Source organism: Panicum virgatum, chromosome 5N, assembly GCF_016808335.1.
Source record: "Panicum virgatum strain AP13 chromosome 5N, P.virgatum_v5, whole genome shotgun sequence".
NCBI classification, from domain to species: domain Eukaryota; kingdom Viridiplantae; phylum Streptophyta; class Magnoliopsida; order Poales; family Poaceae; genus Panicum; species Panicum virgatum.
In genome coordinates, this window is record NC_053149.1 from 56,178,061 (window position 1) to 56,193,789 (window position 15,729).

The 15,729-nt window shown below is 50.6% G+C and overlaps 2 protein-coding genes across 4 annotated transcripts; both read left to right on the forward strand.

Annotated features, from left to right (window-relative positions):
* Positions 1 to 7,346: 7,346 nt before the first annotated feature.
* LOC120674033 (glucan endo-1,3-beta-glucosidase 13-like) lies at positions 7,347 to 10,730 on the forward strand. Of its 3 annotated transcripts, none has more exons than XM_039955094.1 (4): positions 7,347 to 7,521; positions 8,248 to 9,522; positions 10,282 to 10,312; positions 10,394 to 10,730. In XM_039955094.1, exons 1-4 carry the CDS (start codon positions 7,467 to 7,469, stop codon positions 10,521 to 10,523), a joined length of 1,491 nt encoding a protein of 496 aa, XP_039811028.1. In that variant the 5' UTR covers positions 7,347 to 7,466; the 3' UTR covers positions 10,524 to 10,730. The 3 variants fall into 3 exon arrangements, with proteins under 3 accessions (XP_039811028.1, XP_039811029.1, XP_039811030.1); XM_039955095.1 differs by having other exon boundaries at positions 10,397 to 10,730; XM_039955096.1 differs by lacking the exon at positions 10,394 to 10,730 and having other exon boundaries at positions 10,282 to 10,316.
* A 1,453-nt stretch (positions 10,731 to 12,183) lies between these two features.
* LOC120674035 (profilin-A) lies at positions 12,184 to 13,281 on the forward strand. The gene is made up of 3 exons (XM_039955098.1): positions 12,184 to 12,427; positions 12,548 to 12,685; positions 12,767 to 13,281. The coding sequence occupies exons 1-3, from the start codon at positions 12,305 to 12,307 to the stop codon at positions 12,899 to 12,901; spliced, it is 396 nt and encodes a 131-aa protein (XP_039811032.1). The 5' UTR covers positions 12,184 to 12,304; the 3' UTR covers positions 12,902 to 13,281.
* Positions 13,282 to 15,729: the final 2,448 nt, after the last annotated feature.

Below are 15,729 nucleotides of genomic sequence, written 5' to 3' on the forward strand. Positions count from 1 at the left end.
TTCATACGTGCGAGATTCTTTTTCCGGGAAGCGTGCGCGTTAGATTATCAAACAAGGCCACTGTCCCGGGGGGGGCTCTGCTCCGCTCCGCTCCGCGCCAGGCGCCGCGGGAACGTGGCCTGCGCGGGCGGAGAGCGGGAGCGCATGTGAACCCCCGCGATCTCCTCCGCAGATACGCGGCGCGTCGCTGTCCGGCGGATATGTTTTTTTCTTCCCATGGCGCTCCCCCACCGCCTGCTCGCCGCGGCGCGCCCTGCCCTGCCTGCCGGTTTGGATAGATCAGATGCCATGCCGGGGCGGGCGGGATGCGCCTTGAAGCAAACGAACCCATGCCGCCCGGACGCGCCGCGCGGCCTTGGGCTTTGGGTAAGTAAGACCGGCCTGCCGCGTGCCGCTTCACGCGAGCCGGCGGCGGCGTCCCTTGGCGCGCCGGATCGGTCTCGCTCTCTGGCTGCCCGATGAAGACGCTGGATCGTCGTGTCGTGCGTGGAGAGCCGGCGGCCCGGGAGGGAAGAAAAATCCAGAGCTGTCTGGTGGTTTCTGGATTCTGGGCGAGTTACTAACGGTCGGGGGATTGCAGAGATCCGTTCTCCAGGCCCGGTGTACGGAACAGCACCTTGTACTTGTTCGGCCATGAGCCGGCCAACTCCGGATTTTTTTTACGGACGACCTGGAAAGTGAGATCTCGAGCTCTCGCTTTCAGCCAGAGCTGCTGGTGGTAGTGTTTGTCGTGGCAGCCGACTCGGCGGTAGCGGGCCGGCACTTTGGAACAACCGAAACGGAAGGGGACGAGGAGAGAAGATGGCGATGGAGAAAAGGCTCGGAGGTCCGGCCCGGCCAGATGCATGGATGCCGAGGGATATCCGCCTTTCTGCGTATGAGTACGCATGCCACTACGTGTTCCTCTCTGGTACACTAGCGAGCGCCAACGCCCCATGCCATGCGAGGCGCATCCTGTGAATGTGAACGAGTGAATCAGCTGTCTCTCTGGAGAAGAACCGTACCAGCTCGATCGCAGCCTCGCCGGGTACGTGGCACCCCAAGTCATACGGTGACGCAGGAGTACGTGGTAGGCTACGCACTCGATCATGACGCCTTGCTCGGACCTAACATTTGAAAACTTATTAACCGTCGATGGCCTTGCTTAGCTTCCTCCCGGCTGGGCAGAGACAGAGTCAGAGCTAGCCGCTGTTCCTGAACCCCCGGGTTAAGGGCATGTCTGATTCTACGCGACACGACGAGACGTCGCCGACTTGAGCTCCTCTGCCTCAAATCAGCTAGCGAGGCGGATCCAGGCGACTAGAGCTGTAAATCTGGGCCGTGCTTAATGGGCTGGCACGAGCACGGCCCAAAAACCTGGGCACGAAGCCCAGCCCAGCACGAAAACAACTGGGCCGTGCTAGCACGGCACGAAGGGCGGGCTGGGCCGTGCCTGAGATTTCGGCCCATCGTGCCGCCCGGCACGGCACGGTGTCCTGGGCCGTGCCTGGGCCGGCCCGACAGCTGCAGATCTGGAGGATCACTAGTGTTAATTTCTTGTAATTTTTGTCATTGTGGAAAAAAAACCTTTCAAATGGTGGTATTCATGATCTGTGGGCCGTGCTTGGGCTGGCACGGCCCGAATGTGGCCCGACGTGCTTTTGGGCCGTGCTGGGCCGTGGTTTCAGGTCTTAGGCCCAGCACGGCACGGCCCGGTAAAATTCCGTGCCTTATCGGCCCGGCACGGTTCAGCCCGAAGCACGATAGGTCCGTGCCGTGCCGGCCCGACACGGCCCAACTTTCAGCTCTACAGGCGACGTACTGTACGCGTGCAAGATGGTCACGAAACTGAAGTCAAAAACCACGAGACCAGAATACAGCAGCTCGCTCCTCCTAGCAAAACGTCCGGAAGCTTCCATTACCGGGGTGCCGTGACGCCCCTCGACGTTTCAGACTCTCAGGCAAGTGGCGGCGGCGGCGGTTCCAACTGACGGCCGGCCGGTCAGGAAGCGCGGGTGGGGGGCACATGTATGACCGGCAGTTCTGCCGCGGCCAATGAGCATGGCGGGGATGTGTGGAGCGAATCCAGAATTGGATTGGGATGCAGGGAAGGCGAAGGTGCGCGGGCGGCCGACCGGCTGCTGGAAGCTGGAACGCACGACGCGGCACAACAAGTAGCGGCCAAGCTGGGCCGCCGTTGACCGTTGACTATCTACTCTATGTTATCGCATGGACGGCTGTATGGATAAGGAGGGTTGGCTATTCGCCTAGTCCAGGGCTCCAGCCCACGATTAGGTCATGCGGAGTACTAGTTCGGCAGATTCGGTAGCCTGACCGTGCTTGACGATCGAGTGGCGCCGGACAGAGTTCGCGTGTAGCGAGAGATGTGGCTTCCTGCCTAACGAGAAGCGAACAGAAGATGGGGAGGGGAGGGGAGGGATGGACGGAACGGAACAAGAACCGAACAAGCAACTTCAGATGGTTCAGCGGACGTAACGTAATCCACCAACACACACACACACACACAGAGAGAGAGAGAGAGAGAGAGAGAGAGAGAGAGAGAGAGAGAGAGAGAGAGAGAGAGAGAGAGAGAGAGGAGGCGAGCGTGCCGACATGGGCCGGCGTTATCCAGTAGGAAGGGAGCTCGCGATTGCATGCTAGGCCCAGTATGTTTCAGTCAGTTGAAACAGTGCTGGGCCGCAGCCCATGCTACTGCCAGAGTACTTCCTATTTTCTTCCGATCAGCAGACTTTCTTCCCCTCCTTCTGCGGCTAACTCTACTTTATCGCCTTTCTAGATGAGGTAATGGTCTGCATTTTTTATTCAGCAGCTTCATTTATTTGACGAAAGCGATGGCAGCAAATTGACACAGCTGATGGGCCGAATTCCGGCGTCTCGCTGCTTGCCCATTGCCTTATCTCTCATACCTTCTCTCTTGCAAACAACGATACTCGCAAAAGTAAAAATGCAATTTAACCGGCGCAAACGATTCTACGAAAGATAGTGATGCCTCCGCTCCGCGCTCACTTCTGGTGCAAAATCTCAAGCTTCTGGATCTCGGCGTGACGGGTAGGAGCATGGCGCAAAGACACCAGCCACTCTTCTACTGTACGTACTTGTCTGTGAAACGCGCCTCCAATGCGAGTTGTACTAGTCGGGTACCGTTCGTAGGAAAAGAAAACAGCTGCGAGCACTTCAATTCGTTGGCACTTCGCACGGAGTTCCACCTCTTGCTTGCGTTCCCGGGGAAGACGTGAGCAAGAAAAGCAAGGGAGTCGCCACAGGCGCAACGAGCCAAGAAAGAGAGCGCGGCGCCAGCTTTACAGTCCCGGGACCCACAGCGTGCTGGTGTGTGGATGGGTTCCCGACGCGACCTGTCGATCGCTGCTGTCACTGCCGCCTGGGTCCGGCGTGTTCCACCGGACACAGTTCCTCTAACGACAAATTTCTCTCTGACGCATGGACCCGCTGGTCAATGTGGGTCATCGCCGGGAATGCGACGGCGGAGCATCCCGTCCCGCTTCCCATACCCCCTGCTGTCTCTCGGGCCCCGCTCCGTGTTGGAGGAAACGGAGACTGCCACTACTCGACTGGTATGCGGGCCTAAGACTGTCCACAGCGAGAAGAGCAAATGAAGGAGCAAATGTACTGTTTAACACTGTAGATGTACTGTTTGGCACTGTAGACAGAGGGGCGTGGAAATCGAGGAGGAGATGCTCCTGAGTTTGCTCGGCCCGTTGTGGACGGCCTAAGGCTGACCACAGCAGAGGGAGCAAGAGCAAATTTGCTCCCTCCTCGTTTTCCACGTCCTCTCTGTCTACAGTGCCAAACAGTGTATCTACAGTGTCAAACAGTGCATCTACAGTGCCAAACAGTGCATTCGCTCCTTCATTTCCTCCTTCCACTGTGGACGGTCTAATGCAAAAGACCGGAGCAACGGCCTTCGACCAGATCACCAGATGGAATGGGAATGCCGATACCCGTATCTATTTACGTAATATATACACATATTGGTATCTAAATTTAAAATTAATCTAATACACATATATATTCGTATCGATATTTAAAATTAATCAATAACTATTTATAAAGCAGTTTCTATCTATTTTTTTAGTTTGGTCTGCCTTACGTCAATAATAGGTGGTCTTTTATCCACACTGTATGCGAATCGGGTTAACATCTATCCACGACTTGATCACATAGATCTCTACAAATTAATGCATGATCAACTATTTATTTAAACTATTTAAAAATTTAACTGGATTTTCCCATAACCAATGTTCTAATTTACAATAAAATATAAGAAAATTAAGTTTACGTTTAAATATTGGTGTTTTATCTATTTGTGAGCAAAATTATTTATATAATTTTTACTAATATATTAATAAAATCTATTTATGTGTTTTTTATTGAAATAGATTTTTATTCCTAGTTTTATGTTTATATGGTATTTATTAAAAAATTTATTGTTAAATATGTCATTTTAACTATCTATCTTTATATATTGTTTTGGTACTTTAGTTTGTACACGTATAATAATTTTATATTGTAAAACTACAAATAAATAAAATAGCATAACATTATCATGTGTTTCGAGTAAATATTGAATGCGAGTGTGTATCTAATGTATTCATTTTGCATTCGTATTTGATAATTCAATATCTTTCTTTACACGTGGACTGTGGAGCAAAAAAGCCATGTGAGAACCAAGCTTAAGCTCTTTGGTAACGCAAAGCATCCTTGAACATGTCTTTTTCCTCTGCGGCTCGACGCCCCAGTATAGTTTCCCTTCCGTGTTCGTGGAGGAAAGGAGAAAATATGAGCCCTCCTTTTTTTTATTTCTTGCTACAAACAGTTTCATTTTTTCACTAGCATTCTGCAAACGGCTCTGGCTTCTTTGGTTTGCATTTCTGTTCTTGACCGCCATTTGATTCCTCTGCATGTTTTTTTTTAATTCGTTGAGACTTGAGAGCATGTATAGTATGACCTCACCTTGCATCTATAGATGGGCATGGACCAACCTTGGAGCGACCCGCAGCCGATCCAGTGATCCATTTGATGCTTGAGGAGCACCGATTGATCCATTATAATTAGCTTGCTCACCCCCGGTGCTCCAATGGATACCGCGGGTCGAACCATATGTTCGGAGACGGCCTCTAGTCTCTAGCTGCGAAGATCTTTCTCTGTGATAACCAGTCAATCTGCCGCGTCGTTCTCGTTCGTGTTCAGAAGAGATGCTTCGATCCCTGCCCACTGTCTCAACCATGAACGTCGACTAGTCGACGTGCTACAATCAGAGGTTTGTCACTGAGTTCCACCTTTACGGTGGCCACACCATCGGCGGCTTGGAAGGAGTCACATCCGGCGGCGGCAACGATTTGCCGATGATCTTCACGGTGTCCACCATGCTCGGCCGTCGCTCGCCCGGGTTCGGGTTGCTGCATGCCATGCCAAGCTGCAGCAGCCGTACAGCCTCCTCCTCCTCGAACTCGCCGACGGTGACGGCGGCGAGCACGGCAGCGTCGACGGCGGCGGCGAGCAGGTTCCCCTCAACGTGAAGGCTTCAGAACCAATCTGTGACATGCCCAAACTGCACGTCTCTGCCGACTGCCCTCTTCCCCATGACGATCTCGAGGACGAGCAGTCCGAAGGTGAAGACATATCCTTCTTCCTCGTGGCCTTGCCGCTGTAGATGTACTCCGGCGAAGGACGCGCAGGGCGGCTGTCTTGCGCACCGCGACTCTGCGAGTCAATGGAGCCGCGGGTGCTGGACCAGACGGGCGGCGGCGGCGGCGTGGGAATGCGGCCGGTCGGCGGCCAAGGCGTGCGGCCGCCGGCTGGCAGGCCACTGCGGGGGCAGGCATGCAAACAGCAGCATCCATGGAGATTTGGTCAGGCGGATAACATTTGGGTGCGGATCGATCCGCTTGAACCTATGGTTACAATGGTTCTAATCCATTGCACCGGCATCATTTCACTGGTTGGATTAGGGGCCATTAGATTCACTTTTATGGAGCAGTTCGATGAACCGTCGGATCGATCCGAACCACTCCCATCTTTACTTGCATCGAGTCATGTTTTACATATCCCAGAGTAGCATGATGCACAGCTGATATGTGGGCCCCTTCTGTTGGAGTGATCCTGGTCCACGCGAGAGCGAAGAAACCCCAGCCTACTACCAGGCTACCAGCAGACATTCTCGTGCTACCATTTTCTTCTCGTCAACCTCGGCCTTCCGTTTCTGTGTGTCCTGTTCCGGACTCGAGCGCCCTTGTTTAAACGCCCTCAACTCCATTTGATAGCTCCCGCCTCGCGTCCGCGCCCGCAACAGCAGTCACGCATTTCACTCCATCCCCCTGTGCTCTGGCTCTGGCGCAGTGGCGCTGCTTGGACCGTCCACAATGGAGGGAGCAAATGAAGGAGTAAATATATTATTTGACACTGTAGATGTACTGTTTGGCACGGTAGACAGAGAGAGCGTGGAAAACGAGGAGGGAGCAAATTTGCTCTTGCTCCCTCCGCTGTGGTCAGCCTTACCAGCAGTGTGGCTCAGCGTCAGCGGCTGCGGCCCCGTTTAGTTCCCAAAATTTTTCGTATAGTACCCGTCACATCGAATCTTTTGACACATGCATTAAGCATTAAATGTAGTTGAAAAAATAGCTAATTACACAGTCTAACTGATTAGCACGAGATGAATCTTTTAAGCCTAATTAGTTCATGATTGGACATTATTTATCAAGTAACAACAAAACATGCTACAATAATTTTTCACCCAACTTTTCGCGAACTAAACGCGGCCTGCGTCTTTCGCCCAAACAGTTACCACTCCTTAAATCCCGTAAAAAAACATCACATCGAATATTTCGACACATGTATGACATACTAAATAAAGTCTATTTATAAAATTTTGTAAATAGACTTCATATAATACTTCAAATTAGCAAAATTCTTTTGCAAAAGAATTTTACATTTCAACTAAACAGGGCCTTTGTCCCCACCATCCACTCCTCGTGCGCTCTTTCTCTCCCCCCAACGGAAGGCAAGGGCCGTGTTTGGTTTTTTTCTGGAAATACTGTAGCATGTTTTGACCGCTAATTTAGAGTATCAAATGAAGTCTAATTACAAAACCAACTCCACAACCCCCTGTAAATCGCGAGACGAATCTAATAAGGCCTTTGACCGCGCGATTAGAGGATGGTTACTGTAGCATCACTGTAGTAAATCATCAATTAATTACCGCCACTAGATTCGTCTCGAAAAGTTACACCCATTCCTGAAAAAATTTTACAAATAGACTTCATTTAGTACTCCATGCGGACGTTCGTCTTTTTATGTAAACTTGATTAGACATTTAACCAAACACGGCCAAGGTTGCAGAGCTTCCGGTAATCGACGCATTGCCATCGAGAGCGCGGGCACCGAGGGCGGCGGGGAGCGTTTGCGGTGCCGGAGCGTTTGCGGTGCCGGAGCTCGGCGCGTGGTCGGCAATGGCGGGGCGGCTCGTGCTGGCGCTCTCTGTGCTCCTCCTCTTGCTGCTCGTCGGTGAGTCCCTGCTACCCTTATCGTCCATCGGTCCATGAATGTCGCGGTTCTTCAGTTGCTCGCTTGTGAGTACTGTCCGCAATGTGTGGGCAGCGAGATGCCTTGCTTGTTAGGAAAAGGACACGGTTCGATTCTTCTTGTTCTTTGGTCTGGATGTTGGCCTTGTTTGGTTGGTGCTAGAAATCTAGCACGCGATGAATAGTAAAAATTTTGACTGCTAATTACGGTGTCAAATAAAGTCAGTTTATAAAACCAACTTCAGAATCCCTGCGCTAGTGACCATAAAGAATCTAATGAGGCCTTTGACCGCGCGATTAGAGGAGGGTTACTGTAGCATCATTGTATCAAATCATCGATTAATTACCGTCATTAGATTCGTCACGAAAAGTTACACCCATTCCTAAAAAGGTTTTACAAATAGACTTCATTTAGTGCTTCATGCATGCGAGATTCTTTTTTCGGGATGCGTGCGTGCTAGTTTTCTAGCACAGCCAAACAAGGCCGTTGTGCGGCATGTTCTTAAACATTTTTTTTGGGGGGGGGATATTTCTTTCTTTCCATCGAACATCAAGAACCGTCCCTCAAAACAAAAACAAAAAATCAAGAACCAAAGACTGATCACTGTATTTGGAAAAGGAAAAAAAAAAGGAACTTTCGAAGCCTAATCACTGCATTGTGCTCTGTTAGCGTTGGTGGTAATCTAAACAGAGCATACGAAATTCGCAGGGCACTGCCAAGGCGGCAAGATTGGCGCCTGCTACGGCCGCAACGCCGACGACCTTCCGGCGCCGGACAAGGTGGCGCAGCTCATCCAGCAGCAGTCCATCAAGTACGTGCGCATCTACGACACCAACATCGACGTCATCAAGGCCTTCGCCAACACCGGCGTCGAGCTCATGGTCGGCGTCCCCAACTCCGACCTCCTCGCCTTCGCGCAGTACCAGTCCAACGTCGACACCTGGCTCAAAAATAGCATCCTCCCCTACTACCCGGCCACCATGATCACCTACATCACCGTTGGCGCCGAGGTCACTGAGAGCACCGTCAACGCCTCGGCACTTGTCGTGCCGGCCATGCGAAATGTGCACACCGCACTCAAGAAGGCCGGCCTGCACAAGAAGATCACCATCTCCAGCACTCACTCGCTCGGGATACTGTCCCGGTCGTTCCCTCCATCCGCTGGGGCGTTCAACAGCAGTTATGCCTACTTTTTGAAGCCTATGCTGGAGTTCCTTGTGGAGAACCAGGCGCCGTTCATGGTGGATTTATACCCCTACTATGCGTACCAGAACTCGCACAGCAATGTCTCCCTCAACTATGCGCTATTCTCGCCGCAGTCTCAGGATGTGATTGACCCAAACACCGGATTGGTTTACTCTAACATGTTTGATGCTCAGGTTGATTCCATTTTCTTTGCGCTCATGGCTCTGAACTTCAAGACTCTGAAGATCATGGTCACTGAGTCAGGGTGGCCAAACAAAGGGGCAGCCAAGGAGACTGGAGCCACTCCGGACAATGCTCAGACTTACAATACCAATTTGATACGCCATGTTGTTAATGACAGCGGGACACCAGCGAAACCAGGGGAAGAAATCGATGTCTACATATTCTCATTGTTCAATGAGAACCGAAAACCTGGCATTGGGTCGGAGAGGAACTGGGGATTGTTTTTTCCAGACAAGAGCTCGATCTACAGCCTTGATTGGACTGGCCGAGGCAAGGTGGATGTTATGACTGGAGCAAACATTACAAATGCAAATGGGACCTGGTGTATTGCTTCGGCTAATGCATCAGAAACAGATCTTCAGAATGCCCTAAACTGGGCATGTGGTCCAGGCAACGTAGATTGCTCTGCTATTCAACCAAGCCAACCCTGCTATCAGCCAGACACTTTGGCTTCCCATGCTTCATATGCATTCAATAGCTATTACCAGCAAAATGGGGCCGACGTCGTCGCCTGTGACTTTGGTGGTGCCGGAGTACGGACAACAAAAGATCCAAGTAAGCATCCCATCCTTGTTACAGTTATGATGCTATGCACGGTTTCATTTGATAGTATACATGTATTCTAATTGTGACAGTACAATCACGTTGCAGTTCTTTAAATGATGTTGCAGTGACTGATTAGCTGCTCAGATCGCATCATGCCCGTACTATTTTGTAGCACCTAATTTCATGTTGATGATTCCCATTTGCATTTAGACTATTGATATGTCTAGGAGAAAACAATAGGTTGCAAGAACCCAGTTGTTAGTTTGCGTCCTCAACTTGTGGTTTTCGGGTTGATATCATTGTTGTTCGGAATGTAGGCAGGGCATTGTCAGTTCCCATGGATTCCTTCTCGTGTAGCAAGTATGCTATTGAATTTGATGGCATTCCTATAGTTAACACTTCATGTGTTGAAAAGACTTGGAGTTGCTGATAATGCTATAAGTTCTGACTATCTTAACTTCTCGTTGTTGACTTGAGCCTTGGATTGTTCAACTTATGCTACGGTCATGCATATAAAATAAAGAAAAAAATGAAGATACAATGTTGCAATAAGAATATCGGTGTACATTATAGATCGGCAAGTTTCTCTTCAAGAGCTAACTAATTCTAGAGATTACTGTGTGTTCCTCCAATAAAGTGTTTTTATTCTCTGCTACTTTGATTTTCTTCTTTGTACAGTAATGGCATGCAATGTCCATTGCATGTTCCATGCAGCCATGCTTATCAGTTTAATAAGCTTCTCATACTTCATGTATTGCTTGTTTGCAGGTTATGACACTTGTGTCTTTTTGGCTGCTGGGTAAGAAAAACCTCTCATTTCTTCTAGTTTAAGCAACAATTCCAGTGACATTCTACTAACATTTCTTCTTCTATCCTGAAGCAGTAAGATGAGCACCACGAATTCAACATCTCTTCCAGCTCGGAGCGGCTCCAGTCCACACACATCGGCCAAATGCTTCACCCCCTTGCTCTTCGTGCTGTCTGTTGTGATAGCTGCAGTTATGCTGTGATGTCTGGAGAACACTCCAGCAATCCTCGTCAGGTGTAAGATGGAAGGTGATTAGCCTGATGCTGGTAATCAGCAATGTTCTGTTTTGCCAATGAGTAGTAGACTAGTAGTAGAGAGGCGTATTATGCAGTAGGTATTCTCTGGTCAGTTAAGATGCACATCGTTGCGCGGACAATATATATCAGCTGGCGTTAAGAACTTGAAAATCCTCGTCTGGTGCCTCTCAGTTTTCATCCTCGGACCTAGGTACATTCTGCACCAACAGTAACGTCGCTGAACTAGACTGCATGATGTTTTCTGAAATAGGCGCTGACCGTCGTGCTCTGTGAGATTATGGTTCTGCCAGCAATCTTTTACGGGACATTAGATCAGTTTTCTGCAAGCGTGGAATATGCATGCCTGTGGGGACTGCATTATTGGATGAGGATGATGAGGTGAGAAGTACTTTGCCAAATCCCTGTTGAGGAGCTGGACCATCAATGGATTGTAGAAGGGAGCTCCGGGTTCAGCTGTCTGAGAGAGGGGGGGGGGGGGGGGGGGGGGGAGGGAGGGAGGGAGGGAGAGAGAGGGGTCCCGGAGTCTGAATTCTGATGCCTGCTTTTAAGCTGTTTAGATGCTTCTCCGCTGTCGATGATTCATGGGAATTCAGGAGATGCAGCCTCCGTTTAACCCGGAAGCAGTAGATGCACGATGCACGTCTCACCTGGATGTTAAGAATAAATTCTTGACGTTGCTGAATGTTGGAGGTAAGTTCTGATAGATTTTTCGGCGCTCTTCGCAATCAACTAGCCAGGAAAATGTGCAAAAAAAAGAGAGGAGGATTTGGGGTGACAAGGTCTAAAAGGTGGACAGGCTTAGGCTATTTCCAACCATTCCCCTCATCCAACTCCCCCTATATGTACTTTCTACTATATTTTACTACCTCCCTCCAAAAGATTCCTCCCCCTATAACTCCTTCTCTCCAACCATTCCCCCCATATCTATTCCCCCTACATACTATCACTCATTAACTAACTATTTATTTAACGTTTTTGAATTTAAAAAAAATCATACAGTATTTATACTGTCATAATACACATTATCATCATATTACGGGGCTCAAACATGATTAATATCGCGAAGAAACAGTGTGATTAGAGATATAGGAAGAGTTGGAACTCACTATATATATAGGGGGAGTTTCAACTCCCCCATATATAGAGGGAGTTTTAGGGAAAACCATTGAATTGGATTTCCCCCAAACCTCTCCTACGTGGCGTGGGGGGACATATAGAGGGCACCATTCGAGGTAGCCTTACGAAGCCCAGCCCAGCACCGTCAGCTTGGCGAGTGCTTTCGGCCAGGGTGGGTCAGCACCGTGCAGGCAGATGGCTGGAAAGCAAGATTCGGATGGCCCGCCGGCCACCGGGGCAGTACACGGGTGGGGGCGGCGGGGCCCGGCGTCCAGCCTCTCCCTTATGCACGCGCACCCCTCCTCGGCGCAGCGCTGGCGGTGGGGGCGGCGCGACCGGTGGCGAGCCGCGCACCAAAGGAGGGGGAGGGGATTCGCGAGGTTGAAGGGCGAGCTAAAGATGGAACGGGTGGTTGCGGGGGCGGGCGCGACGCGAGCAGTGGCCATCGATACAGTCCTCCGCTTCGCTCGCGCCTCTATTTATACCGCGGCCATCCGCTCCCCGGCACACCCGCGCGCGTACGTGATCGAGCGCTACCCAACCCACCAGAGAGATCGACCGAACCCCCCGGGCCGCAGCACCAGCACCAGCACCAGCGGAAAGCGGCAGGATGTCGTGGCAGACGTACGTCGACGAGCACCTCATGTGCGAGATCGAGGGCCACCACCTCACCTCCGCCGCCATCATCGGCCACGACGGCACCGTCTGGGCTCAGAGCGCCGCCTTCCCGTCGGTGAGCGCATCTCATCTCCGTCGATCTGTTGTTTGGTTTTGCGCCGATCGAGATCGACCACGCACGCACGGCTAACCCGCGCGCGGCTTCCCATTCTGTGCATGCGTGATCCGCGCCCAGTTCAAGCCTGAGGAGATGTCCAACATCATGAAGGACTTCGACGAGCCCGGGTTCCTGGCCCCGACCGGCCTCTTCCTCGGCCCCACCAAGTACATGGTCATCCAAGGCGAGCCCGGCGCCGTCATCCGCGGGAAGAAGGTGCGCGCCGATCCGCCCGCCCCGGCCGATCCATCCGTCTCCCTCCCTGTCCTCAACTCCCGATCCTAATCTTTTGTGCAGGGATCTGGAGGCATCACCGTGAAGAAGACCGGGCAGGCCCTCGTGATCGGCATCTACGACGAGCCCATGACCCCCGGGCAGTGCAACATGGTGGTCGAGAGGCTCGGCGACTACCTCGTAGAGCAAGGCCTGTAAAAACGGGCTCGTCGGCTTCGGCTCGTCCACGGTTGAAGAAGAAGAAGCCCAAGCAACAATACGACCGCCAGCCAGCACGTAGTAGCCTGTGTCTACGCACGCGTTTTTAGTCCCCCCACCCCACCACGCCTCCTGGGATTGTGCGTGGCTCGATCCGTTACCCTTACCTCCGGCATTTCTTCCCATGCCCCGTCGTCGCCGATCACCAGAGGATCTTTTCTTTCATTGATTTTGTTGGTGTCGTTTTGGCAAATAATTTTGTGATTTTCCTACCGAATTTGGCTGTCGTATGATTTGTGAACAACGATATATATATATATATGTGTGATTGAACTGGTACCTGTTCTTTGTAATACGAGAATGTGTATGTATATTCGCTTTAACATTCCCCTTTCTTCTGGTGGTATATCACAGATTCACAGTATATCACTCCGTCACTCCAGCTATATACGAAATTCTGGGCTGAACATTTCATTTTTGACCTGCAAACCGAACAACATGGCCGTCTGGCCTGGTCTGGGTCCAAAATATCAGCACACCGCACCAGCCCACTAGCCCAAATTTGCGAAAACCTGGACCGACCGATCAATCGGCCACCGTGGGTTGACAATGCGAGCCTAGCCTTTTGCTTTCCTTTTTTTTTCAGAAATAAACTCTCCAAACTTTCTTCTCTTTTCTTTTTCTCTAGTATAATCCAACCTGGTCCCTGTATTTTTATGAAAAAAAGAGAGGAAGCTCGCAGAATATATATTTATGTGTAGTTAATAAAAAAAGAAAAATCAGATTTTCAACCTTCAACTACGAAAACAGATAACAAAGACTATTGAAAAGGGCAACTTTGACCTCTTAGGTAGCTTCGAAGTTGGTTTTATGTTCATAATATATGGTTACTTGTAGTTATGTCTATTATTTTTTTAGTAACCAAGATTCAAATAGAGCAATAATAGATAGGTTATATTTTTTAGAAAAAACTTTGGTACTAGATTCATATTTTTCTGATTTAAAATGAGTTAGTTTTGATTTTTTAGATCTAATCGTAATTTTTATTTTTTTTAAAAAAAATACAAAACACCTTCGAAACCACCAAAGAGCCAAATTTGTCTAGTTTCGGCAGTTGAATGGTATATGTTATCTGGTTTTATAGTTGAATATTGAAAACCAGAATTTTGCGATAGTTTAATGGTGCAAATAGGACCTCTCCAAAAAAACAATACAGTGTTGCTCATACAGTCATACGTATACTAAAAGCCTTTTCCGATTTTGGGCAACCTTGGTATTTTTTTTTAGATTAAGAACCTCGGTTTCTGCGACAGGATATCTCCGAAATGTGATGCTCTGTACAGAAGGTCCTCGATGCGATTCTTATTCCAGTAGCCAGTAGGCCAACTTGTTTGTTTACACTGCGCGTGACATGCAACTATGCAAGTTGGAGGATGGCACATTTACAGTTATTGCTGATTCCTCTCTGGTACAAATGGCAGCCGGTTGTTTAGTGTACAAATGGCAGCCGGGCTCTGGAGACGAGCTCCGCGCACATGTTTGCTCTGCCTCTGAACTCTGAAGGCTGCAGCAGGCGAAGGCAAGTGTGCAAGGCAAACGAATCCAAGTTTGATCATCGGCTGCCGGTGGGTGCTGCATTTTGGTGAAGCAACGTATCATTACCAGATCATGTGCGGTAGTTATAGTGTCAGTTAAGGTGGCCTCGGTGTCTGTTATGCTGCATGATAAGATCCAGCAAGTTCTGGAACAATCTTCTGCATCCAATCGTTCTCCCATGCTAATCATCAATCTCTGTTTTCTTTAAAACAATTGTAAATTTCGACTTTTACTGTTGAAACATCGAGGAGCAATATTTAGTCAAAGTAAATTTGAGGAAGCACGTGATCTAGGACTTTGCAGTTGATTCTTAGAGGTGTTAGAGCATCATCCAGCTATAGAGCGAAGTAAGCTTCAGCTATTCAACCAAGGCACAAACTGGGGTTTGGAGGAATCTTAGCCCCACTAACTACCCTTGGTTAGAGGTAATATATGTATAATCTACTAACCGCACCATGCATGCAGTGTCGCATAGTAACCGTCTCAACCGGTTTCTCGAATAGGCTGCGAAGATACAGTAAACATAAAGCATCGGTACTTTTGGCCGGATCAAGACCAACTTGACAAGTTTGGAACGAGGCAATCGGATCCGCATGAGCCCACACCCATTCTCAGCATCCAGCGGCATGCCTCGGCAGGGTAGACCACTTGACGCCGGACGGTTCCATGCATGCACGATAACCTCGGCATCAACGATCCATCCGCCGCCCGCCACTTGTTCTCGCGCACATGATATCGGAGAGCGTAGCCGTCCAGCGCGCTCCGCATCGACCCGGCCGTCATCGTGAAATCCTCGGATCCACCGCGCGAACGAACCACCGGCGACAATGGAAGACAATGCAAGCAGGTCACCTCGGTACCACTACCACCTGCAACTGCATGCAAGGACCACCACACCCGCCTGGCCATCCACCTGACCCCCACCCCAACCGCCGCGGCCAACGCCGGCCCGCCGCCGGTCCAAGATGCCGCCCGGCAGCGGCATCCGTCGTTCCATCCAGCTGGTCAAACAGGCGGCGGCCAACCGGCCGGGGCACATGCCCTTGCCCAGCGCGCGTACCTGCGCCGCGCCGCGCCCGGGCTCGCGCGCGGCGCCGAACGCCACAGCGCCCCACATGCCGAGGCGATCCACATCCCCGTCCTACTCGGCAGTCGAGCACCCCACGCCCGCGGGGCCTCCTCCCGGCTCCCGCCGAGGAGGTCGCGGCGCGGGGGGCGGACGCATGAGCCGC